Source organism: Toxorhynchites rutilus, chromosome 3 (genome assembly GCF_029784135.1).
Source record: "Toxorhynchites rutilus septentrionalis strain SRP chromosome 3, ASM2978413v1, whole genome shotgun sequence".
In the NCBI taxonomy this organism is placed as follows: domain Eukaryota; kingdom Metazoa; phylum Arthropoda; class Insecta; order Diptera; family Culicidae; genus Toxorhynchites; species Toxorhynchites rutilus.
In genome coordinates, this window is record NC_073746.1 from 248594450 (window position 1) to 248621719 (window position 27270).

General features: G+C 39.0%; 1 protein-coding gene across 5 annotated transcripts; it reads left to right on the plus strand.

The window, feature by feature from the left end:
• On the plus strand, positions 1–25462 carry LOC129776647 (tetratricopeptide repeat protein 39C-like). 5 transcript variants are annotated; one of them, XM_055782407.1, is made up of 9 exons: positions 1–62; positions 7370–7502; positions 7578–7649; positions 7913–8170; positions 19268–19728; positions 19790–20254; positions 20313–20682; positions 20761–20912; positions 20973–25462. In XM_055782407.1, exons 4-9 carry the CDS (start codon positions 8003–8005, stop codon positions 21610–21612), a joined length of 2256 nt encoding a protein of 751 aa, XP_055638382.1. In that variant the 5' UTR covers positions 1–62; positions 7370–7502; positions 7578–7649; positions 7913–8002; the 3' UTR covers positions 21613–25462. The 5 variants fall into 5 exon arrangements, with proteins under 5 accessions (XP_055638382.1, XP_055638379.1, XP_055638383.1 ...); XM_055782404.1 differs by having other exon boundaries at positions 2–188; XM_055782406.1 differs by having other exon boundaries at positions 12–62; positions 7187–7502.
• Positions 25463–27270: the final 1808 nt, after the last annotated feature.

Genomic DNA, 27270 nt, shown 5'->3' on the forward strand with positions numbered 1-27270 from the left:
CTTGTGGGTTAGCTGTCATGTGAATCGCAGTGCCGTGGAAATTCAACCTCGAAGAAAATTATGTATTTTCCTTTTCCGTAATTTCTTTGTGGCAATGTTTTCGGGTAGCACTTTCGGAAGTAGAGGGTATTGAGGGGACAATTTAATTATCAAGCTTATGTGTTTCGGTGGACTCGAGTGTCATGAAGGTGCGTGATGGAATTCGTGGCCATAGGGAGAAAGAAGTCCCAGTTCATTCGTAAACTGCCCATTAATCGAATTTATCGTTTTGTTCCTTGTAAGCAAGCGAGGATATAATCAGTGCATGGAGTCATGTTGGGTGTGGAATGTTCATCAACACCCTTTGCCTAGCAGTGCTTCTACTTTCTTTCCATGTTGTTTCGCCCCATCTTATGCTCCGTTTGTAGATAGAGATAGAGGTTAGGTATCTATTGTGTTTAGCCTTGTTTTCCGTACAGAGCGGACTGTGTAATGTTCGGGCTGTGCAAAACATTCGTCATCATAGTGCAAGTATTCAAAACATTAAGGAAGGTGAAGTGCAGTGGTGCAGTTTTGAAATGGCACTGAACTTTACATTCGCTATGTCTCATACGTGTCTTTTGATATGTTGGGGTGGTTAATTTTCGAGAAATCTACTTGTATGTGGTAGTAGTGCTGCGAGGAAGATATATATTTTCAACGAGTAATTGTTTGTTATTTTGCTTATCCTTCACACTCAAGCTTCTAAGCTTATTTTCCGAGATTTCAAGGGCTATGTCAGGGCTGATGTCTGAAACTAGCGTGTCTCATGAGGGTAATGTGGCTTAGGTCCAACTTTCTCGCTCGCCGACAGAATTATCAATTTGACAATATCGGGCTATTCATTGGCACAACACTAGAATAGACCCAGGGTTATACCAATTCTACGAGGATTATTCAAGGGGAATGTGTACACGAAAAACCGGTATAATCAATACGCCTTTTTTGTTCTGGATAAACCTGATTGCAAACTGCTCGTGAATTTAGGTATATTTGTGGTGGTTTGAGATGGTTGTAAAAGTTGGCGCAACGGCTGTATTAGAATTGTTTCTCATTAGGAAATTGAACAGCATACTGTCCGCTATATGTTAAGACTAATTAATCATTCCTATGTACATAGAAATGGGCGATTATTCGTCTTAGCATGGAAGGAGAATCGGAAGCTTTTTCTAGTGTGAATGACCTTTTTGTCACAAATTGTACCGAACAGCACTGTTGGGAGATGGCTTACACTCTGATTACAAATTTGTTTTTTTTTCTTTCAGCTTTCCACAATTTTTTTCCTGCACGATTTTGGGGGGAGGTCAAATATTAATTTCGCTTCTCTGCTGAGATGAGAAAAAGCGTTTGGATTACCTGTTTGAATATTCATGGCCAAGTTTAAATATTCAACTACAAAAAAAAGTGCTGGCTATCTCGCTGGCTGACTAGCTTTGCTGCTTCGGAGGGAGTCCAATGGGGGAATCCAATCTTCGATCACTGTAGAGTAGTAGAGTGAAAGTGGTCTGAAAACGATCCGTGGTAACTCGAATTAATTGCTACAATGAGCGAAGAGATCAACAAACTAATTGAACTATTGTTTTCGTGAAAATCTGCACAATTTGCATGTGTTGTTCAGGTGTCAGTCTGTCCATGATAAAATGGCAAACCAAATTTAACAAAAAAAAAAAATTACGACAGCAATCAAAATGGTGCACATCTCAAAAAGTGATGTCAACTTGAACTTGCTGTAAAAACACTCTATTAAAACATTTATTGCAAATTTTATATTCTTTGAGATACATCAACAACAAACCGGTGGGTGTCTTCGTAGCCACATTGGTTGCGCGTCCATCGATTCATCCATTGGAATAACATTTCGTCAAGCACTGCATTGATTGTTTAGGAGCTTTCTATCAAAAAAACAAAGTTTGATCAAAATACGATATTCCTCTTTTTCCATTTCCCATACGAATGCTCAGATAGTGACACTTAAACAACTGTAGTTTGTGAACAAATAAACGAGATGTCATGAAAATTCACACATAAGCTAGGAAAGACAATTCCTGCTGCGAGAATTACGTGAAAATATTTTAGAGAAAAATGTCAATTTTTAATTTTTGCTTTGCTGCATATTATGCACATTAGAGTGCCAATGAATGTATGGGGAAAAAGTGACGTTCGAATTTTCGAAAGGGACTGTTTTTAATTACCGCGAAAAATTACCCTATATAAAATTTCAGCTCATTCGGACTTTATTCACTAGTGTCGCATATAGAGATGTCTACATTTTTCGTTTATTCGATTATCGATTAATCGTGGGGCAATTTTCAAATATTCGGTTCATTCGAATAACTGTCTTTCAATATTCGATTTCTATTCTAAATTACCTGTTCTTAAAAATGTTGTTGAAATAGCATATTGGTTTGAAAATTCCTGCTTGGTTCCTATAACTACTATAAAAGAAATATATTTATAGAATCATTGACCACTAATAGGGTATATTTTGCTTGACACTCTGAATTTGAATACAACCACTTTAGAGGGAGCTTAGACCACCTCTTTGAATTCCGTCTTTACTCCTGCAGACGCTGAATTCTTCTTCCCAGTCTCCTCCACCATCAGGGAACTGTTTTTATACTTCAGTCGTAAATGGTTTGGCATATTCGATGAATTACGACAAAACACCATGATAATTGTACAAGTTTTACACTTTATTTAAAAAAAAAATAGTTTCCTTTTTCATTAATCGCGATTACTTGATAATTATTTGATGTATTCATTTTTTTATTTTTCATTATTCGATACAAAATTACTCGATTAAAATTGCAGATATTCGATTATTTGAATTAATCGAACGATTAACCGACGTCTCTAGTCGCATAGTCGTCAAAGTTTAAATCTTTTGAAACCCGTACAATCAACCAAGGGATATTATCAAAAATCGAATTTCGGAGTTAAGATGATGAAAAAAGGAAGACTCAAACTTCAGCGTCTTTGCGACAATAGTAAATAAAGTCCGATTGAGCTGAAATGTTGTATAGTATATTTTTTCTAGGTAATCAACATTTTTCAAGAATTTCTATTCGTAAATTTGAGATGACCATTTCAATTGGCCCTCTAATGTACATCTTTAATCATGAGTTTTTTTTTAAAGAATTAAGATGTTCGACATAATCAATTAAAGCCAATTAGTGCAATACTACAGTTGCAGAAAATTTGAATTATGTTTTCGTTATTATTGATTGTATTTGTTTTTTATAGTTTTCATGGTCTCGGGATCGAAGGCGCTATTTTTTTAAATATTTTTTCTGGAAAGCTGAGGATTTTTCACATAACATATCTCGAAACCAGGGAGGCGTTTTGTTTCGTTTTTAAGTTATGATTTTTTAAAGTTAACCGATGGCCCGATAAATCTTTTTTTTTTGTCATTTTTTCCACCACAAAAAATCACAACTTTTGATCTACTGGACCGATTCAGATGATCGACATATCAAATTAAAGCCAATGAGCTAGTCTTGTTTGAAAAAAAAAATATTACACTTTGAATAAACATGGATTTTGTTTTTATAATTAATGATTATATTTGTTTTTTCCGAATACCAGAGAGGTCGTTTTTAAGTTATGATTTTTCAAAGTTAACATGTTTTCAGTTTTCGTTCAATATTTCTATGCGACTAGACTGTAATAATTGGCAAGTGTGTTATTCCAGTCTAGTCGAATTGGTTCACAAGTTATCATTTTTGGAAAAAAGGGAAAAAAGTCGATATTTCGGATCACTCTAAAATGAAAATGGGCACCCTAACAAAAAAATAAAAAAATACGGGTCTAATAGTTTGCGATAATGAACGAAACTACCACTTTTTATGAAAATCTGAGAACCACTATATCGGTTTGACATGGAATGGCTGTGTATATAAGATCGGCATTTCAGTTTCAGGGCTCTAGACAGCGAGCAATCAATAGCACATGTGAATGCTTAGAATTAATTTGACAGTCTACTCAAATTGCTTCGTGAAATGCATTGCTATGCATTGCGTGCATTGCTATCAAATATTTGTATCAAAGAGTTTTATCATTAAGTTTCTTTAATGTTCGTTCTTGTCGGCAATAATTTCGTAGTTCTATGTTAGCAATGCGGTCGCGTCTTGGTCATCATCCTTCTTCATTTTTTTTGCGGCGACGCCATGACTAACACGTGTTTGTGGCCCCTATAAAAAAATTATAGGAGGTTGTGTCCAAGACACGACCGCATTGTTGACGTAGAACTACGCTGTGGTTTAATTCAAGTCGCTTGTTTATAACTGCGGATATTACTTTATAATGCAACGAAAATTTTGAAATAACCATTCTACCAGTTTGGTCGCTCTGAAATGTTTTTTTTAATTGTAGAATCATTTGATGATAATTGTTTGATGATTCATTCTTGTGCTCGCAGAACAATACTTTGCTCGAGATAAGCGTAGTTGTCATCCTTAGTGGAGATTGTTTTGCTACTGGCAAGCGAAACCAAATCACATACAAAATTCCAGAACGGCATTTACTTTCTTGGTGACTAAATAAACGAAATAAACTCTATCTGTTAATCTCAACAACCTTGAAAAGAGTAGCACTGCTTCATTATGATCAAGATTAGCACAAATGCAATCCTAGTTGAAAGCATTTTTGCGACTGGCACGCGAGCCCAAATAAATTAATAACTTAATATAACTTATTGAATAATATGTTATTCCCCAAAAAAAAAATTTTGGTGCACAACCTTAACACCTGCTTCACCATAGCGTCAGTTCAATGCATTGATGACAGAAAACAAACAATGTTAACTGCTTGGAAAAAGGCTGAATATTTGCCTCAGCAGAGATTCATTACTAATACCCTAGCGTAAATATTTCCCTCCCATAGCAAAAAAATATGCGTTTGTTGCATCGTTACAGGGCCAATGCACACGGGAGCAAATGGGGTTTCAGCGTAGCGAAGATGAACTATTTTTACGTATGGGTTATGAAGTACGCACGTACGCACACAAATATCCATACATCGATGGGTTGAAGCAACTAAATATACACACACTTATCTCCGTTCTGCGCTCTGCTCAACAGAAGCCCTTTCTGTTAATATTGCCAGTCTACATAAGCTTAGCTATCATCCTTTGTGGAGAGAGTTTTCCTACCGTCATGCGAAACCAAATCACTGACAAAATTCCAGAACATTTATTTTCTTGGTGAGCTGACGATAGCCTAGCTTGATGATTCCCCACACAATTGTGTAGCTCAGAACTTTAATGCAATGGCGTCAGTTTGATGCAATGATTGCAATGCTAGAGACATCAGCGAGTGAGTAATTTGGTCGCGTCCACAGCTCAATCCGAAACGAAGACATGTGATGACGCAAAACAAGGAAAAACAAGCGGTTGTCATTGCTTTGAATACAGAACGATACTGAAAGTTTGCCTTCCTTCCTTGCTTGAGACTTTAAACTTCTTCAGTTCATTCGTCTCTAACGTTCAAAAAGGCCCTTGAAAGCTTTACTTTATCCATCATATTACTCCTCCACCCCCTTTGCCTTGAGAAAGGCATTCGGTCCCTCGCCGTCCAGCTCGCTCAGCAACGATGTTGTTCAGTCGATTTCCTCACGAAGAATGAAAGTTTGCCTCAGTGAGATCCACTGTTTATACTCTAGGCAAATATTCCCCTTCGTTCTTCTTGTTATCCTTTGTTCGCTTCACATCTTACGATTTTCCCTTCGTTGCTCGTCGATAAGTTGCTCGTTCTTGACAGCTCTGTTCGGGAAAGCACACAAATGGACCAAACAAATGTATGAGGAAATGGGAATGCTTCCAATTTTCATCAATTTAAACCATATACAGACTATGGAATTGTAATGTAGCATATCAAACAAATCTCAGAGAATTTCCGATTCGTTTGGTATAAAATTGTCAAAATCCGTTCGCGGCAAAAATAGTTATTAACGTTAATTTTATTTCATAAAAACGTGACCTGTTTTATGATTTGGCACCCTTAATGAAAGACGTAGTTCTACGTCTAAAGGTTGAGTACCGCTGCTCTAGATGGTCTAAAAAATTCTGAACAATCAGTCCGAATTGTACCAATGTCTCCAAACGTCCCGGTTTGGGGCGGGTGATTGTTGCACTCTTTCCATCAATACTCGTATCGACTGTTCAGGTCAGCTATTTAATGTACGTAGAGTCTTTATAACCTGTGATACGCTCGTAGATAAGAGTAAACGATTCTCACCGATTCCAGGGTGTGTTCTTTCAGACACCGTTATAGTCGGATTAAATTATCCGTGTTCGAAAATTCGCATGCTAGAGTCGATTGTTCAAATCATGCAATGAACACCGGTCATTCTTCGGGGTTTTCGATGTATATATGTAAATCCTTTCAGGTTAAGAATTACCTAAACATGTTTTTCGCCAAAGAAATTAATTCCGAATTGCACAGATACATGTGTATTAGGGCGGCAGCGAAAATGGTTATGTCAAATTTCAAGAACCGACATTTTACGAAAATCTCCCAAGGAGTAAAGCAAATTTAGAAAATCGAATTTTTATTTCGATGCCAAATGACTTAGAAATGCATAAAACGTCGAGATCTGGTGTTATATCGAAAAAAAATTTTGGCCGAAAATCGACTTTTTGGGACTTAGCCTGAGTGGCCAAAAAATCAAAACTTTGAGTGCTTTAAGGCACCCCTAAATCATGTCCGATTTAGTTGAAATTTTGCACAGATCATTTTTTTTTTGGCCAATAAACAAAATGTACATGGTCGGTTCTTCAAATTCGATAATTATTTTTTCCATACCTTCATTGCCTCTCAGGCTAAGTCCCAAAAAGTCGATTTTCTATTTTCAAAATTTCGATTTTTTCGAGATAACACCAGATCTCGACGTATCATGCATTTTTAAGTGATCTGGCATTGATAAAAAATCGATTTTCCAAATTTCCTTCACTCCCCCCTTGGAAGATTTTCGAGGATTAAAAAATCAAAACTTTGAACGTTTTGAGGCACCCCCAAATCATGTCCGATTGAGCTGAAACTATGCGAAGATAATTTTTTGGGCCAATAAACAAAATGTACATGGTCGGTTTTTGAAATTCGATGATGGAATTTTTTCCAACATCCATTGCCACCCTAATGCGTATCCTGTTATTTGATGTTAATTGGAATAGAAATTTCATCTCGAAAAGAAAAGTATTCCTCGAGACGGCGAAGTTCCTCTAGTGCATCGATGGAAGACGGAATGCATTTTACCTCTACAGTGCAATAAATGATAGCCGAAAATGTCTGTCGCAGAAATTGTATTCCGCGAAGGCAACGCGTATGTCTAACTATATTATTGATCGTCCAACTAGTATGCATATCTATTTTTAACTACGGTTCTATGGGGAATATTGTATATTTCTCTGAACTTTGAGTGGATAATTTTGGTTGCTATCGTGTCAGTGTCATTATTGTTACCAAACGGTAGTAGCCATGGTGCGCCGGGTAAATATTCACTAATATTTGCAAGTGCTGTTTATGAAGTCCTATACAATATCTTCTCACACGGGAATACTACAGGAGAAGCGTAAATGATGAGCTGCAGTCCCCAACCGGTGTTTGAAACGTGGTCATTCACAGTGATTACACATGGTAAATAAATAATGCCTCAATTTTTATTCACAAGTTGGTTGACATTATATTATTACAACCAGCTTTTGTTCTTTGTTTGGAGAGCACAAGTAATTCAATGATATGGCAATGAGATGGGATCATTATGCTTGAAAAAAAAAATCAGCTAAAACACATAGACATAAGATTTTTTTCTGGATCTCTAGATTCTCCAAGATAGAACATTTTAGAAACAATTGCTTGTTGACATTAACATATCTACAGCTCATATTGTTTGCTTTCAGCTTGCTTCTTCATGTTTGCACAAACGTTAAGCAATCCTACGCCACCGGCTCTGCTAGCGTAATTATTAGATATATGTGACAGAGGAAGAGATGGCTTCGTCATCAGCAGAGGATACGAACCAGCTCCAGGACTGGGAATACATCAAACAAGGGATTGCACTCTGGCTCAACAATCAGCCGAAAGCCGCCGAAGAGTGCTTCAAAAATCGGCAGTCCAGTATACACATTGTGGCGGGTCATACTTTCATCGCTTTTATGGTAAGTTGTGAATGGAAGTTTAGTTTTTGTGGGGCATAATTTCGAGAAGAAACTTTAGACTTTATAATTTTGGTTGCAAATCATGCGCACCGATAATGAGATAGAGGGTAAAGTTGTCTGGATTTTGTATTGTATTCTTAAATAAAAAAATGTACATGCATAAAAAATTTCACTGCTGAAGAGCACCTCATGTTAAAACAAGTGGATGACAATAAAAGTAGTGAAGAGCTAAATCGTGCTTGAATGATGCTTGGAAAGTAGCAGCCCACTTCTATATTAATATGTTAAAACGCGGGAAATACAGGTTATGGAATGTTAAATAACGAAAAGAATCTCTGGAAGTAAAGGAGCGTATGAATTTGTATCACATGTTTTTTCTCAGATGTATCGAGTCTCAACAAAGTATAAAGGCGATCATATCAAGCTGTGGTATTCTAAAGTTTTTTACATATCCACAAACAGAATAAATATAGCCAAAATTTTGCCCAACTTCCGGTCAAAAATGATTTGATTTGAATTTGTCTCGCACCATTCATCTGGAAACATATCAAAACTTCAATACTATCAAGATCATCGGACACTAGCTCGTCATTTGATGAATTTTAATTTAGGAAGCCAGTTAAAGTATTTCTAGTTATTCTACATAGAGATATATTAGGCTGCGGAAATAGAAAATTGGTAACTTCAAGACTTTATTTAGTATAATTATAATGGTTCGATGGTAGTCAAATATGCACTGTTTTGTTTTATGGCCATTTCGAAGGTGATTCCATTATGCATCTCTCATCTCTGACCCTCATTTCAATGGACAAAAACTAGGACAGATGACTGGATTTTCACCAGTAAAATCTTTTCATTTTACTGGATTTTCACCAGTAAAATCATTCACTATAGACAAGAACGTGTGGTAATTACTTCACCTCAGGTCCGGACTATAAAGATATGTGTGGCCTTCCTCTCCAATTGATCAAAGCTAGTCGATTCTGAGCGCACAAACGGTCGAATTATTGATGTTAGATTCCAAACAGAGAGTTTTTCCGTACGGAAGTGACTTATAGTAGATGATTCCTTTCCAATCCACTAAACACATAACGAAACCTTCATAATCGTCAATTCTGGATTTGTTACTGACATATTTTCATGATGAAAAAGGGACATAAGGAGAATTGGACAATATTGTAGATTACACACGGAGATCGATAGCTTTGAGAAAAAGAAAACACCATATGTGCTCGTGATGAATTGTTACCTCAATATTTACTCATTAAAGCATGAGATGGTTATCCGGGAGATAAAAATGGATAGTTTTTGATTGATTCTACTATAGAGGTTTTAAAATGCAGAGTCATAAGGGAATCAGTAATTATTATTCACATAGCGGTTCCAACAAATTCCAACAAATCAGGTTATGAGTTTCGTCGAAACTCTTGATAATAAAAATGATTCAATAAATACAACATGAGAAGGCAACACAAATACGCAGTAGATTGAAAAATTGTAATGCGGAAGTTTAAAAATGATGCGGGAAACTTCGCTGATTATTTTTCAGAAATTAGTGTAGGCACAATTAACATGCCGTCTTCTTCCCTTCCTGTATTGCTCTTTAAGACTAACAGATTTTTTAGATATGAACATGGGCTTTGGAAAACAGGTTGTTTTAACATGGAAAACATAAAGCATAAATGTCTTAGAAATGTGAAAAGAATTGGTAATTTTATATGAATTTATTTCTCCATAATGAAATTTATTCTGAGGTCAATGCAATGGGGGCCACAATAGATCAAACTAATGGTCATAGTGGTTTGATGCTCTTACAGAAAAAATGCAATGGGAGCGAAGTACCCATCTAACGATGATAAGGAACCGAGGCGGCCCCAAGCTGCCGAGGCGACGCAATCCGAGTTGCCCGCAGACCCACCGTCAGAAGCGGCGGCTTCTCGCAAGCAAACCTGTGTTCTACTGATTGCCCGGTTAGTTTGAAACATATGAGGCGATCCTTTAGTTCGATTTGACCGAGCATTAGCGAGCGTCGGACGGCATACGGTCGCTCGATTAATCTTTGCTTTGAAATATAACATTCATATTTCAATATAAGCTGTAAATTTAAATATATCAGAGAAAACCTTCAGTAAAGTAATATTTTTACTATTCTCTGTGTTCAGTTCCACACCGACCGAACTGAAGTGACAGCATCTCGCGGCATGCAGAATTTGCACACCACACCACACACCACGAGTTACCCCTCCCACATTGTAACTATGAGCCAGCCATCGCTAAAGCACGCTGTGCTCGACGGCATAAAAATGCAATGCTTGTCGCGGCACGGCATTCAGTTTTGCGTGAGCAGTGGTGCAGTGCACATCGGAGCAAGCAGCAGCAGCAGCAGCAAGAATATCAACAACAACAGCAGCAGCAGCAATGAAACTGCATCGTCGGCAGTAAGAAGTTGCACCGCCGGCAAGAAGAAACCCGTTCCGGTGCCACATCATAAATGTGACGCGCCTACTGCGGAACGCATCATCAGTCATCCTCCAACCATCGAACAGTGAAGATCGAAGTGAATTAGAAATAGGAAATATAAAGAGAAAACAGTAATAATAAAAATGATAGTGTGAAAAACCATTGTTTCCGGTGTTTGCGTCCGACCGCCGGAACATCCAGTCCTCCATCTCTGCCGCAATAAATAGAGTAAATAGAGTTTTCAAGAGAAAGCCTTTCTCAAGGCTCATCGAGTTCAAGCGGTTGCTGCTAGCCATGCTAGTCCAGTCTAACTGCGACGTTGGCTTCATGAGGCGAAGCCAACCCAAGGAGTCTGGCCCAGTTGCCAGCCTGGGAAGGAACACAGCGGTTCCTGCTCCCACCCGGCTCGGTTCCCGCTGGGAACGCGAGCACCCTTATCGACCGGCGCAATTACAGTCCACTGCAGCCCCAACACTCTGCACGGATTATTGTTTTAAACTTTATTTTTTATGTCTTCCATGTTTACAAATCCGAATAAAGTGCGATTCACATACAACATCCACGTCACGTTCACGTTCCGTCACGTCACGTTGCGTCAATTATTCTTCCATGCAATTCCTATAGAAGCATTCACATACACCAGCAACGGCGAGTCGAAGTTGCCGTTGCCGGTGAATGTGAATCTTTGCATAAGAACTGCTTGGAAGAATAATTGACGCAACGTGACTGGACGGAACGTGAACGTGACATGGATGTTGTATGTGAATCGCACTTAAACCATTTCTTGAAAAGAGCCGTCGAGCCGCTCAAATGAGCCGGCTCTTTTCATTGAGCGCACGGCTCTGAGCCGCTCACTGAAATGAACCGTTTTGCCCATCTCTAGTGCGAATGGATGTATGGGAAAAAAGTGACCCTTGAATTTTCAAAGCGAACTTGATTAAAAATGTTGATTCCTACGAAAAACTACTCTGTGCAAAATATCAGCTCAATCGGACTTCAACTATTAGTGTCGCACAGCGGTCAAAGTTTGATTTTTTTGAAAACCGAGAAATCACCCAAGGGGGGAGTGAAGGAAATCTGGGGTTTCGAATTTTTTTTGGATGCCAAATGTCTTCAAATTACATGAAACGTCGAGATCTACTGTCATCCCGAATTTTTTTTTGTGAAAAATCGACGCTTTGGAACGTTTCGTTTTTTCGGAATACGAAGCAAAACGTATGGATTAGGGTGCCAATGAAAATCGTCATATCGATTTTTCATACGGGAATCCCTGCGAAATGTTGATTTGCACGATAAAATACCCTCTGCAAAATATAAGCTCATACGGACTTCATTTACTATTGTCGTATATCACAACATTTTAGTTTTTTGAAAATCGAAATATCACCCAAGGGGAGAGTAAAGGAAATCGGGGTTTTCAAAAAAAATTTTAAGGCCAAATGTCTTAGAATTGCATGAAACGTCGAGATTTACTGATTACGAAAAATAACACATCTCTGATTTTCGGATATATTATGTAAAAAAAACCAGAAGCTTTCCAGAAAAAAATATTTAAAAAATATAACGCCCTCTATCTTTAACCGAGAAAACTAAGAAAAACTAACTCAATCAATAATTACAAAAACGGAGATCCAAATTTTTCACGAAAAAATATTTTTCCAGAGAGAACTAACTCATAAGCTACAATTTGATATGTCGATCATCTGAATCGGTCCAGTAGTTCGAAAGTTATAAATTTTTGTAGCGGAAAAAGGGGGAAAATAGTTTTTTCAAACCATTGATTGACTTTGAAAAATCATGACTCAAAAACGAAAAAAATAGCATCTTTGATATTGAGATATGTTATGTAAAAATCCTTAGCTTTCAAGAAAAAATATAAAAAGATATAGCGCCCTCTAGTCCAAAGCCATGAAAACAATAAAAAACTACTGCAATCAATAATTACGAAAATAAAATCCATCCTAAATCCAACATTCAATTTTGATATAACTTCAATTTGCTTCAATTATTCATATAGCTTCAATTTGATATAACGATCATCTAAATCGGTTCAGTAGTTCAAAAGTTATGAATTTTTGAAAACAGTAAGTTTTGGAAAAAAGTGGAAAAATTTGATTTTCCGTGACACCAGATCTCGACATTTCATGCATTTTTAAGTCATTTGGCATCGAAAAAAAATCGATTTTCCAAATTTTCTTTACTCCCCCTCAAAAGATTTTCGAAGACCAAAAAATCAAAACTTTGAACGCTTTGAGGCACCTCTCAATCATGTCCGATTGAGCTGAAACTTTGCACAGGTCATTTTTTTGGGCCAATGAACAAAATGTACATGGTCGGTTTTTGAAATTTTACATGACCATTTTCGCTGCCACCCTAATATATATAGATATGGATTTCTGTCTGTCTGATTCTTATGGACTCGGAAACTACTGATCGGCGTGAAAATTTGTATATGGGGGTTTTTGTGGCGGGGGAAGGTTTCTATGGTGACTCTTGACCCCTCCCCCTCTCTAAAGATGAGGGGGTGGGGATCTGCCATGCAAATGAAACACAAATTTCTGCATAACTCGAGAACTAATCAAGCAAATGGAACCAAATTTGGTATGTGGAGGTTTTAGAGGCGAGAAATGTTTTTATTGTGATTCGACACTTCCTCCCTCTTCTAAGGGGGGGCTGTCATATAAAAGAAACACAAATTTCCGCATAACTCGAAAACTAATGAAGCAAACGGAACCAAATGTGGCAAGTGAAGGTTTTAAGAAGCAAGAAAAGTTTCCATGGTGGTTTGACACTGCTACCTCCTCTCAAAAGGGGGGCCGACATATGAATTTAACACAAATTACTGTATAACTCGAGAATTACTCAAGCAAATGGAACAAAATTTGGCATGTGAGGCTTTTGGGGGGCACGAAACGTTTCTATGGTGGTTCGACGCTCCTCTCTTCTCTCAAAGGTGGGGGCTGCTATAAAAATGAAACACAAATTACTGCATAACTCGAGAACTAATCAATCAATTGGAACCAAATTTGGTATGTGAGGGTTTTTGGGTACGAGAAATGTTCAATGATGGTTTGAATTCCCTATGGAATATTCCAACCAAACATGACGATTGAAAATTTTCAGAAAACTATGATGGAAAATGGAAAATTTTGGAAAATTGAATTCCCATTTGTTCTAAAATTACAAGCGTTGTTAGTCCATTTGATGTTTGCGCTAATGAAATTTATCTTTGATCGGAAGTGGAAATGGAATTTCAGGCGAAAAACACGCTCCTATATCTTATAACAATATAAATAAAAATAAATCGCCAAATGTGTTGGTAAGCGAAAACTCGAGGAAGGAATCGTCCGATTTGAGATGTCTACATTTTGTTATGTTTTCTATATCGAACATGTGCAACCGAAATAACACGTTTATTTGCAAGTGATTGAAAAATCTTGAACGATTGTGTCTGCAAATAATTTTATATTACAATGACGAGTTTTGGTAGAAGTACTAGGAAATTTATAGAAAAATAAGAAGGGTCAATCCAAAGATCAATCAATGAACAGTTCTGCGATTGGACCCAGAAACGTGAATGTTTAAAGTTATTGATAACAAAAAATCCATTTTGGGCGAGACAGCTACACTCAAACTAGCTTTGGCTGAAAACATTTCATCTTTGGCAAAAATGATGCCATCGTGTGCTGGAGGGTCAAATGCGCAAATAATGAGCTGTTTTAGAAGCTTAAAAAAAGACGGGTGGGTAATGTCGGGGACATAACCGGAGTGACGTAGGACTATGCAAAGGGGACAGCTTTTGTTAAATATATATTTTCCTTCTTCTCCTACGTGAATACCTACCTATCTACCTGAAAAATGGATTAGTTTACTGTTTACTCTTTATGAATATGTTGATGGTTCTGAAAAGAACCTTTGGTGTTGTGTTTTTGTTATCACTCGATATTCCCATCTTGTTCGGTTAAACCTTCCTGTTTAGCTATTGCGTTTGCCACTCGCTACAGCTTTCACAGTTGGAAAATTTCTACCCATCCAGCTTGTGACATGTTGTTCAGTAAATTACATTTAATGCGACGTGCCGGAGAAACACTTTGCCACTCACTGAAACTAATTGTTGCCTTGATGAGCGCCGAACCGAAGCTGCTCTGTTCTTGATGCGGGTTTTCTGATTGTCGTGAGCAGTTTTGCAAGCCAACTCGAGCACTCCGACGGCCGAAGCTCTATAATCGCTGTTAGGTATACTGGTGCTCCGGGACCAATCCGTTCGGCCTAGTTACCCTTGCGGAGCAATCAGTTAATGCGACCAACAGGGAACTGGAGACCTGCACGGTTCGAGTGAGACTTTGCCTTTCCCTTAACTTGTCCTCCTTTGTTACGTCCACGATGCCGATGCCGTACAACCACACGGGTTTACGGTTTGAAAGAAAATAAGATATTTTTTTGGGGTCCGCGTGTTTTATACTCAAGCGGTACACACTCACAGGATAGAGACAAATCGGCAGACTCAGCCAGAGGGGCGAGTCCAACGAGACGAACGAATGAGCGTTAAAAGGGAGCGAAGGCAAAAAAATACATTAGAGGCGAATGAACTTCAAAGTTTAAAGCCTCTTAAAAACAAAGAAAGAAAGAAAAATACATTCATTACGATTTGTTCGCTCGTTGGATTCACATGCAGGCTAAACAGGGTCCTTTTCAGGATCACAAAATTATTTTCAATCTAAAGAGTTTATTGTTTTGTTATCACTCGATATCCCCATCTTGTTCGGCTAAACCTTTCTGTTTAGCGATTGCATTTGCCACTCGCCACAGCTTTCACAGTTGGAAAATTTCTTCCCATCCAGCTTGTGACATATTTTACAGTAAATTACATTCAATGGCACGTCGCATTACCACCACTCAGTATCGGATTGGAGGTAATTTTAACCTGTAATTGAACATTTGCGATGACAGTGGTACAGTGTCGACTTTCAATGTGGGGTCATAATTTGGACCCCGAACTCTATGTTTACAAAAATGTCCAACTAAATATGTCGCATTACAGGTCCGTCCAATTAGCTAAATGTCGAGATAAGTGTAAATTACTGTACTTTCAATCTAGAAGCAATTTAAGAATTGGGAGAAAATCAATAAGCTCAGAACAACTGCCAAATTCACATACTCAATATATCCTGGCAAACAAATTATTGAAAAATCAGTTTGTGTTTTATTATTATTGTGGATATTGTTTTAGAAAGCATTGAACTGTATTTCGTAAACTCTTTTTTGAAAGGTTTAATGGCCCTGATAAGCGCCGTGTTTTATGGAATGGTTCCAATTTAGAAAACTTAGTACTCGTGGTTTTGAAAAAAGCCATTTTGAACACCCTCGATGCCGCCTTGTTCTGGATTTGCCACCAAAGCAGTTTTTATAAACAACAAACTTTTTTTCTTCTGCGTCTGCCTGTTGAGGTCTTGATGTCCACCGAACCAAAGCGCGAGCAGTTTTGCCAGCTAACTCGATCACTTCGGCGGCCGAAACTATATAACGCCGGCTAGGTGGACTGGTGCACTGGTACTAACGCGCTCGGCCTAGCTACCCTTGCGGAGCAATTGGCGGATACACCTACGGGGAATTGCACACCTGCACGGTTCGAGTGGGACTTTGCCTTTCCCTTAACTTGTCCTCCTTTGTTACGTCCACGTTGCTGCTTGTTTTCTTTTTATGATGTGATGCGATGCGATGTTAAACAAGGCGGACAACCACAAGGGTTTACGGTTTGAAAGAAAATAAGATATTTTTTTGGGGTCCGCGTGTTTTATACTCTAGCTGTACACACTCACAGGATAGAGACAAATCGGCAGACTTAGCCAAAGGGGCGAGTCCAACGAGACGAACGAATGAGCGTTAAAAGGCAGCGATGGCAATAAAATACATTCATTACGATTTGTTCGCTCGTTGGATTCACATGCAGACTAAAAAGGGTCCTTTTCAGGATCACAAAATTATGTTCAATCTAAAGAGTTTATTGTTTTGTTAACACTCGATATCCCCATCTTCTTCGGCTGAACCTTCCTGTTTAGCGATTTGTTGCCACTCGCCACAGCTTTTACAGTTGGAAAATTTCTTCCCATCCAGCTTTGTGAACAGTGGTACAGTGTCGACTTTCAATGTGGGGTCATAATTTGGATCTCTATGTTTACAAAAATGTCCAACTAAATATGTCGCATTACATGTCCGTCCAATTAGCTAAATGTCAAACTAATTGTAAATTACTGTACACAATTTAAGAATTGGTGAAAATTGAATAATCAGGAAAGTCCCCAACTATCAATAAGCTCAGAACAACTGCCAAATTCACATACTCATCAGATCCTGGTCAACAAATTATGAAAAAATCAATTTGTGTTTTATTATTATTTGGGATATTATTTGAGAAAGCATTGAACTGTATTTCGTAAACTCTTTTTTGAAAGGTTTAATGGCCCTGATAAGCGCCGTGTTTTATGGAATGGTTCCAATTTAGAAAACTTAGTACTCGTGGTTTTGAAAAAAAGCCATTTCGAACACCCTCGATGCCGCCTTGTTCTGGATTTGCCACCAAAGCAGTTTGTATAATCAACAAACTTTTTTTCTTCTGCGTCTGCCTGTTGAGGTCTTGATGTCCACCGAACCAAAGCGCGAGCAGTTTTGCTAGCCAACTCGATCACTTCGGCAGCCGAAACTCTATAACGGCTGCTAGGTGGACTGGTGCACTGATACTAACGCGCTCGGCCTAGCTACCCTTGCGGAGCAATTGGCGAATACACCTACGGGAAACTGCAGTCCAACACGGTTCGAGCGGGATTTTGCCTTTCCTTTCACTTTTCCTCCTTTGCCATGTCCAGACATGGCTGCTTGTGTTAGTTTGATGATGTGATGTGATGCGAAACGATGTGGTGTATGGTTTGAATGAGAATTATCGTTACGGAAGGAAGGAAGGAAGGTATTGTATTATAGAGACTTTATACTTTTGCAGTTCATTCGTCTCTAGCCTTGAGAAAGGCCCTTTGAAAACTCTACTCTACTCTATTACTCTACTCCAGCGCTACCACCTCCGCCCTCTTGCCTGGAGAAAGGCACTCGATCCCTCGCCGTCCAGCTAGTCCAGCAACGATGTTGTCCAGTCGGTGTCCACACAAAGAATGATCGTTACGGCAGCGGAGCGGGGATTTTTAAGCTGACTGGCTGGCTCGAGAATTACGCATGTGTGAGACTGCGACCAATGTTTCGTTCATATTTTTCTTTTTCCTTTCCAATCGTGCTTCATTGTATTTCGCTGCTGCTGTGGTTGCCCGTTTTGGTCCGTACGATTTGAGGAGCACAAAATGGACCAATCAAAAATGGGCACATAGTGCATTTGGACAATGCTTGATATTTCACAATTATTCAATTATTTATCTCAAGAAAAATGAAATGTTATTCGTTATGATAGATGCGTAGATATATTTCCTATCAATTGATGAAAAAACCTTTGCGATCTATTGAGAAATGCTCGAGTTATAAGCGTTACAAATCTTGCATTTTTTCCTACTTGTTCAGTGCCTAGATTTCCATTTCACCCCCTATATCTTCCGGTTAGACGTAGTCCTACGTCAAAAATGGTTTGTATGTATGCGAGCAGACATCTCTTTCTGTTTTCTTTTGTCATTTCATTTGGGATTGTGCCAAAAAAAAATTCCATACGACGTCAATGGAGATCGAACCAAGGCCGGCTGGAATGCAAAACTATTTCACACGACCACGCTACCCATATAGCTGCCAGCGCTGTTATATAGAAGCGTGTTAATGTTACACCTCATCACAAAATGAAGTTGGAAAGTGTTTTCTAAGAGGATAAAGAAGAACATGAACGAGAATATATCTTCCTCTGTCTGGGCCGTATTTTTGGCAAACTATACGAAAAGCTTTCATGTGCTTTCATTTGAATGTGCCTCCTGTTTCGCTCGCTCATATTTGCTCTAGCATATATGTTATACAAATGGTGTACATGTATTGGGGAGTAGAACATTTTCCGTTATTTTTCAGCTCATTCAATGTAATCAATTGGGATGATATAACATGTGCTAAAAATTAACTTTGGGTGTAGTTAAGTATCAAAGCACCTTCTAATTAAACATAGCTGTAATTGTACATTCGGTTAAATGTTGCGTTCGGATAAATGTTGCATTTGTGTAAACGTTACATTTGGCAATCTGTCGCATTCGGGTATTTGTTACATTCGGGTGAATGTCTTTCGGGTAGCTATCGTTAGGCTAAATATGACACAATCGCTCTATGCTCTATTTGTATAATGTTTCTGTGATTTCGAACTGAGTTCAATCTTATCAGCGGCGTCGAGTGAAGCTTTTGCACCCGGGGCGGAAGAGTTGATTTGCACCCCCTTCCGCCAGAAAAGTAGAAATATTTGCACCCAGGGATGAGTCTGTGTCGCACCCGGGGCGAAAGAGCCGATTTGCACCCCCACCCCCCATCAGAAAACAAATTATTCAATTTCTTCATATAAACTTGTTTTATTTTGCACCCCTAAAATCGCGCACCCGGGGGTGGTCCGCCCCCTCCGCAACCCCAGTCGACGCCACTGAATCTTATTATTATCTCTCTAATTCATTCTCATTCCAGAATGCCGTCATTTCGTGGGAAACAGAAAAGATGAATGAAGCACAAAATATGCTGCGAGAGTTGGAGAAAATGTGCGCCGGTGACATTGGATGGCTGAAGAGTATGCGAACGAAGCTGTTTGGAGCGGATGAACCGCGGAAATCGCTCGCCGATGCATTGGAAGAGCAGATAATTTTGGCAGATACTCAACTTTGTCTAGCGATTCTGGTGTCCTTGAGCCAAGATATTGGCGGTTTCGTCAAGGGTGGATGGCTTTTGCGGAAAGCGTGGAAGGTGTACCAGCATACATACAGTCAGATTTATCAGATGTACAATAAGACGATGTCTTGCGATGGTCGTCTGCAGGCGCCGTTGAGACATAATCTTCAGAACGCAACATTGGACCTGGGAACACCATCTTCGGTTGATTGGACAGTGCCCAACTCTTCGCTTCAATCGCCGGATGTTATTGATTATAGAAGGTTGAGATTGCAGTTTTTGTGTAGATTATTTGATGATTATCTCTACTTCCTGTTTTTGTAGCATTCGGCTCGATGTTTGCCACTCGTCTACAGATGATCTGAAACGAGATATGTGCAAATCACGCACACTTTTCTTTGCTCAAGCATCGGTATGTTCGGAAAAGAACGAAGGCTCAACTATTGATCGAAGCGAGATGCCGAATGTTGAAGAAAACAGCAGCACTAGTACCTCAACCGGTAGTTGTGGTAGTGTTAAAAAAAGCCTTACAACAAATTTTGAAGGAATTGACTTAACAATGTGTTCCAGCGACAGTGCCTCGATTGCTTCCAGCAATGATCCTATTATGGAACGAAATACGACGGAAACGGCTTTGGTTGGAGCCAATACGAAACGAGATCAGCTAAAGTTGGATATTGAGGGATTTAACAAGAAACTACACTCTCGTAATGGCTGGAAGGAGTTAAAATCAAGAATTCCCCCAGAACCATCAAGTCAGGATGTAACCTGCGGCACTAATGAGGAGAGGTAAACGGTGGCGTTCTAGAATATGTATGGTGTTAAAATCTATAATTGTTTCTGTTAGCAAAATAAGCCCGGAGGATATAAGCCGACTAATGGGAGCGGTCAGTTTTGGTTATGGTGTCTTCCAGCTCAGTATTTCGCTCTTACCTCCAAGTTTGCTGAAACTCATTAGTTTCTTGGGATTCGAAGGAGATCGCAAAATGGGGATTGCCTGCCTGATGCATTCGAAAGCTAGCACTGATATGAGAGCACCACTTTCAACGCTGGCACTGCTTTGGTATTTCACAATTGTCACACCGTTTTTTGCAGTGGATGGTTCGAACTTAAATTTCGAGATTCACTCCGCGCAGGAGTTGATAGACGAAACAAGCGAGCAATTTTCAAAATCGTCACTGTTTTTGTTTTTCAGAGGACGCGTTGAAAGATTGAAGGTAATGAAATTATGGCTCTAGAAGAAAACGTTATATATTTTTGTTATCAATTCGATCCAAACATTGATTGAATTTCAGTCCAACATCAAGGAAGCTATTCAGGCCTATGAGATCGCATATCGATCCTCAGTTCAGCGAGAGATTAGATTGCTTTGTTTGCATGAGATTGGATGGTGTCGACTTATTCAACTGGATTATGGGACAGCCATGAACAATTTCAAAGAATTGCGGTAGGTACTCTTCCTAATTAGTACATAATCATAAACCAACACATATTTTGATCATTTTAGGCGCTGCAGTCAGTTCTCCAAAAGCTTTTACGCGTACTTGACGGTGATCTGCCAGGGCTCCCATGGATATTTCAGCGAGCTAATAAAGTGGCGCCTAGAAATAGCGGATCTCGTTGGCAGATCAAGTCAGAAAGAGAGTCAAATCGAGAAGTATATTTTCCGAAGGTGCCTGAAACTACCAAGAACAGATACTGAAAAGGAAAAGTATAACTGTATCTACTGGAAACTGTTGGCTTATGAGATGCTTTTCATGTGGAATGCGTTGAACAGCTGCAGCGAAGCTACATTAACCACTATTATAGAGGACTGCAATGTACCACCGGATGAACTGATTGAACCATCTGTCGGCTTGAGTTACTTGATTCTGGGAGCTTGTTTGGTATGCTTGAAGCGGTTCGACGAAGCCATTGATTCATATCGGAAATGTATCGCGATGCGAGAAGACGAGCTTCAGCAGGATGTTCACATTTCTGCTTTTGCAAACTACGAACTAGCAATGTTGCTACTGAAACAGCAACGAACCGAAGCAACATCGGAAGCAAAACAACTGCTTCTTCAGGTTCAACAAAGCTACCGGAATTTCGATTTCGATAACCGAATTAACGTCCGAATCCATTCGATGATGAAAAAATTGAACTGAGATCAGATAATTATACTGTACTTTTCATTCGCTGGAAGAATGATTTTTGAGACGTTTCTGTTTTTTATATCACGAGTAGAAAATTGTGGTACGTTTTTGATCGAAATGCTATCAAAAACATAAAAGCTGGAGAACAATTAAAAACTCTTTGTGGGTTTTTATTTAAATCCATTACTTTATTTGATTATGATCAATACTAGAATCTTCTCGAAAAACAGTTTAAATGAGTTTAGTATGAATAACGTTCTCAAAATACAAAAGAAAACTAATGACAGTCGGAAGAGCCCTACGCAATGCTTTATTTTTACATTTTTGTAGCTGAAATTTTTACTAGTGTAAAAGCACAAACTTAAATTAAGTCCTTTTTTCTATTAGGAAATATCGTATAAGAGTATACATTTAATACTGTATTAATAGGTTCCCCTAAAATTCCATGTGAAGTACAATGTTAGTCTACGATTAAAACTCATTCATATAATTCAAATGCAATTAGTACGAACACATGCGCTTGATTTTTTTTCGAAGAAGTATTCAACACGACCATGCTCGGATATAATGCAAATGCTTTGTATTGAATATACTTCTTACACGATAAACTAAATAAATTCATCGGAAAAAGAAGATTCTCACCTTTGAAAAAACTTAAGCAATTTTTCAGCAAATAAAATAACGAAAGCCTACTGTATATAAATAGCCACAGCAGCAGGTAAAGAGTTAACATATATTGGTAGGACTAGTTGATAAGAAAACACAATTCCTTCAGCAGTTATATATCGAGCTTGCATCCGTGTGTACATAGACAGAGACAATATTGTTGTAGTTAGTTTGTGCGTGAATTTTATTATACGTCGTTAATAAGAACAATAACAACTGTCGGTTTGGTTACAAGATCGAAAGCCCGAAAACCCGGATTGTTGGCTTGTTAACTAATATTTAATAAATTCGAACTGCTTTATCAACATAATCAAGAGAACGGAAATAAATAATACAGCACACACAGTTTGATTAGTAAATCTTTTTGCGATTCAGTTTGGATGGCTCGCAGTTCCATTTTTTACAATTTTTCTTTATGTATCTTTAAACGTTGAAATGTTAAATCAAGAGAGATGAAGCTCGCCGTATGCTTTCAAATTGATATATCTTGTTCTGTATTTATTGTAATTCAAAAATACAATGTTGGTTTTGGGATTTCAAACCTTTCAAATGAAAATTTGAACTTTGAGCTCGATACGGAACTTCTGCACAGGCTGCGTTCAATCTCATCGGCTGCTTTTTCTCAGTGTCTGGCCATTGAAGTAGCATTTTCCCACTCTTCTTATTGAATGACTGGACATTTCGATTTGGCGGACAGTCCGAACAGTTTGGTTGGTTAATCTCTTGATCAATGATGTTTACTTCGTTCTCGCGATACCACTGTTGCGCATCTTTATTTATTAATTCCTCCTCCGTCTTCGCCACGAAATTGTTGGAGTAGACCCTTCGCTTCAGATTTGCCCTGAAATTGTCAATGGACCGCAGCTGGGGGACGTTCGGAGGGTTGGCGGTCTCCTAAACAACATCTATCTTCAAGCGGTTAATCTCCTACGGCGCCTTACTCACGTGATGGGCAGAGGCCAGGTTCGGCCAAAACACCACATTCTCTTTTTGATGAAGGAGGCAACTTCCGACAGGCACCTTCTACTGTAAATCTCCCTGTTCACCGCAAGTCCCGAACGAAAGAAAGGCTGCCTTGATATCCTCTTTTCGCTGATAGTTAGCCACACAAGGGTAGGGAGCTTGGGAGCTTGGTATGGGGACTTTACTTCACGTAATTTACCTTCTTCGTGGGGGACGTAAAGCAGCAGTCGTTGCCATCCGGCGTTAAAATAAGTCTCGTTGACCATGGCGTCCACTTCACCGGAGAAAAATCATTCTCCATCACTTTCAATCTTTGTTTCTGGGTCCTAGATTGTCGTTCCGACATGGCTGGTGTAAGCGTGCGGCGAAGCAGCAAACTCGGTTGCGCGAAGGAATCAACCGTAATGAATCTGGCTTGCACGTTATCGATTTGAAGTAGAGTGTTGAGTGAAATTATTCAAGAATAAACTGAATAAACCGCCTCCGCACTTGTTCCCAACGGAACGCGTAACGAACGGAAGTGTATCAGAAATATTCCTTATTAATAAATTGAACTAACTGCCTTCGCACTTATTCCATACGGAACGCGTAACGAACGGGACTTAGACAATCTATCGATTTTATCCCTTCGACAAGTTGATTCAACTGCCTCCGCACTTATTCCATACGGAATGCGTGACGAACAGAAGTTGAACAGTTTGCCGACGTCTACTACTCGGGAGGATCAACGAGAACAAGATCTTCACGAACTCCGCGCGCAAATTATACAATTATTGCAACGGACGTTGGAAGTCTGGATGCTGCTGATCTCTCGTTAGCAGACTGAAGACTGTGATATATTTCAAGGACCAACACTTGGTCTTAGTTTCGCTTAAAACTACTTATGGCTGCGGAAGGCAGCCTCAAACTACTTCCTTTATTCAGATATGGTCGAGTTTTTATACAAGATTTTTGCTGACATGATATATCTTAAATCTAGGTCAAATATCGGGAATGAAGGAGAAAATTCTATTCTCATATAGTAAAGTTCTATGCGTCACTCGGTCAAGAATTCAGAGCGTATATCGAATGAATGATCCTTTGTTTTAGTTCCAGCCACAGCCGGCCGTTGGTTTTATGATCGATCGCGCGTTCGCTTATTTTATGGTTTGTTTTGGTTCTATGTTAAGCGGGCGCCCCGTGACCTTCTAAACTATAAATGCTATAGCTGAGCCAAACACATGCTCGCTTCAAGCGATAAAACCTAAACGCTAACTGTTCCAGAAGCTATAAAGTGGCAATGAATGAAAATAGTGAATGACGCGTGATTCTAATCTTGACCTTGATTTTCTACTACTCTCATTGGAATAACAAATTCTGTCGATTTCTTACAGCTGGTCTTGACTTACATTCCCGCACGATGATATTTTACCACTATCTGGCTCGTTGCTCTGATCCGCAACGATGTAGCCACATTTCCCTCCGTTTTCTGCTTTAGCTTCAGCCGCAATTCACGAGCTCGTAGCACCGTCGGACGGCCGTAACCAGGCTTCCGTTCAATGATCTTATTCTGCTCCAGAAGTGTAAGGTTATTATACATACCGGCATGGGTGTACCCGGCGGACTCAAAGTACTTGACGAGGTCCTCTTTCTTCGCAACGAGATGAAAGTCCCAGTACTAGGGATACCATCCGGTCGGAGTTGAAAATCAGGACACCTGTCACAGTTGCGATTATGACCAAGCCATTGTGATTCTTTTGGATATCTAAATAAATAAGAATGGAAGGCCAAATGTGTTGGTAAACGCAAAACCCGAAGAAGGGATGGCTCGATTTGAGCCGTCTTTATTTTGTTGTATTCGTCTCTTTGCGTAGATCAATATAGCGGAGAGAAAAATTGAAAAAAAATTTGGAAAGCTCCTAAGGAAGGTCGGAAAATTGAATTCGCATATGTTCTACAACTATATCATGATAAGCGTTGTTAATCCATTTGATGTTTGCGCTAACGAAAATGGAAGCCCAAATGTGTTGGTAAGCGCAAAACTCGAAGAAGGGATGCTCCGATATGAGTGGTCTTTATTTTGTTGTATACCCATACCTCGCTATACGGCCGCTCTCTATACGGCATTTCGCTATAACGGCTATCTTCAATTCAGGCACGTTTTCGATTTACGGCCTAAAATGTCTCGTTATAACGGCAAAAAAAAAATTAGGATTGGTTCAAAAATCATTTTTGTACGGTAGTGAAAAAAATATTATACACATATTCTATGTAACATGAAAGTGTTTCATTTTTGTTTATAGATTATTGTTGGTTTTTATGTATGTATGTTGTATGTATTGTATGTTTTATGTTCATGTTATGTATGTATTTTTGATTTAAATGAAATAAAAATAAAAGGATAAAATGCATTTTGAATGATAAACCATGTTATATATTTAACAAATTTGAAACTGACCTGATTGAGTTTGTATAAATTTGTATTAGAATAATTGGTTCCTTATACGGCTTTTCGCTTTGCGGCTGATTTTCGTGGAACGTATCTAAGCCGTAAAGCAAGGTATGGGTTTATTCATCTCTTCTTCTAGATCAATATAGCGGAGAGTAAAATCGGAAAACTTTGAAGGAAAATCTACCGACTTTCGAATTTTCTGATTCGCAAAATTGGATTCTCAATTGTTTTACAATTACATCGTGATAAGCGTTGACTGTCCATTCGGTGTTTGCGCTGACGAAATTAATCTTTGTTTGAAAGCGGAAATGGATTTTCAGGCTAAATGACGCATTCTAATATCGTCTATCTATATAAATAAAATGGAAGGCCAAATGTGTTGGTTAGCGCAAAACTCGAGGAAGGAATCGTTCGATTTGAACTGTCTGTATTTTGATTCATTCATCTCTGCCCGTAGTTCAATGTAATGTTATGTTAAAATTTTGAAATTCTCGAAAATCTTTGAGAGAAAGATCGAAAAAAAAATCATATATGTTCTACAATGACATCGTTGTTAGTCCAATTAGATTGCGCGTTAATAACACATTTGGCCTCCCATTTTTATTTATATAGATAGAAGATATACACTGGAGAAAAACTTTAGTAAATGCAAATATTTTCCTTTTTCAACTTAAAATCGTAGAAATCCATAGAAACGGTTTCACGCAGCCGTAAGTGTTTAGATAAACTAAACATCAGAGGCCAAAAAACGGCGGATGTGGCCGTGCACAATTGATTGATGATCCGATTATCGTTTGATTTTTCCCCTTATTCTATTATTCACAGATCGCAACCAACAGCAGCAATGGACCGCCTCTCGATCGATTCGTTCCAGGAAACGATGCATATCAGTTGGACCAATCGTACCGTCAGCAGCGAGGAAACCAACAACAACCGTTTTACACTGAGCAATCAACAGCTACCGATTCGGACAACATCGACTCGGATGGAAGCAGCAGCAACAGCGCAGATTGTCGGTGTGATTCCTTATACTGTCTGCAGCAAAAACTCCACTAGCTGATGATTTCAAACACATCGTCCTGACAACATTAATTCTACAGCAGTACTTGGCGACGGCACCCAGCGAAAACCATCATCATCACTACCACCGATAGCAATTCACTTATCCTTCCATCGAAGGATCGGAGGGAAAGCGATATGTGTCCTATTTGTGACACAATTTTCTCCACAAATAACGACTTCACGGAGCTCAACAACAGAAAATCCGCGTCTGAAGATGATGGGGAGAGTCAGTTTGCGTGGTAAATTTACTTCAAGGCGCTTCGTTGCTGGATCGGTACATGCTGCCTCCGCTCGAATTTGAAGCGTCACGTCAAGCAGTAACATCCCTAATTCTTGTCGTATTGTCAGCGCGGAGGCTATCATTAGAAGCGCGACCGGAGCATTCGACCGGCAATCAAGCAATCCGCCAAAGGAAAACAACTCCGACGCAGAGATCCAAATCCATCGTTGACACGGCATAAAAAAAGCCTAGCGCCAAACCGAGTCAACTGCCCCTACTGGCATGGTCCCCTCGGACAACAACATCAGCATAGGATCGGAAAACAACA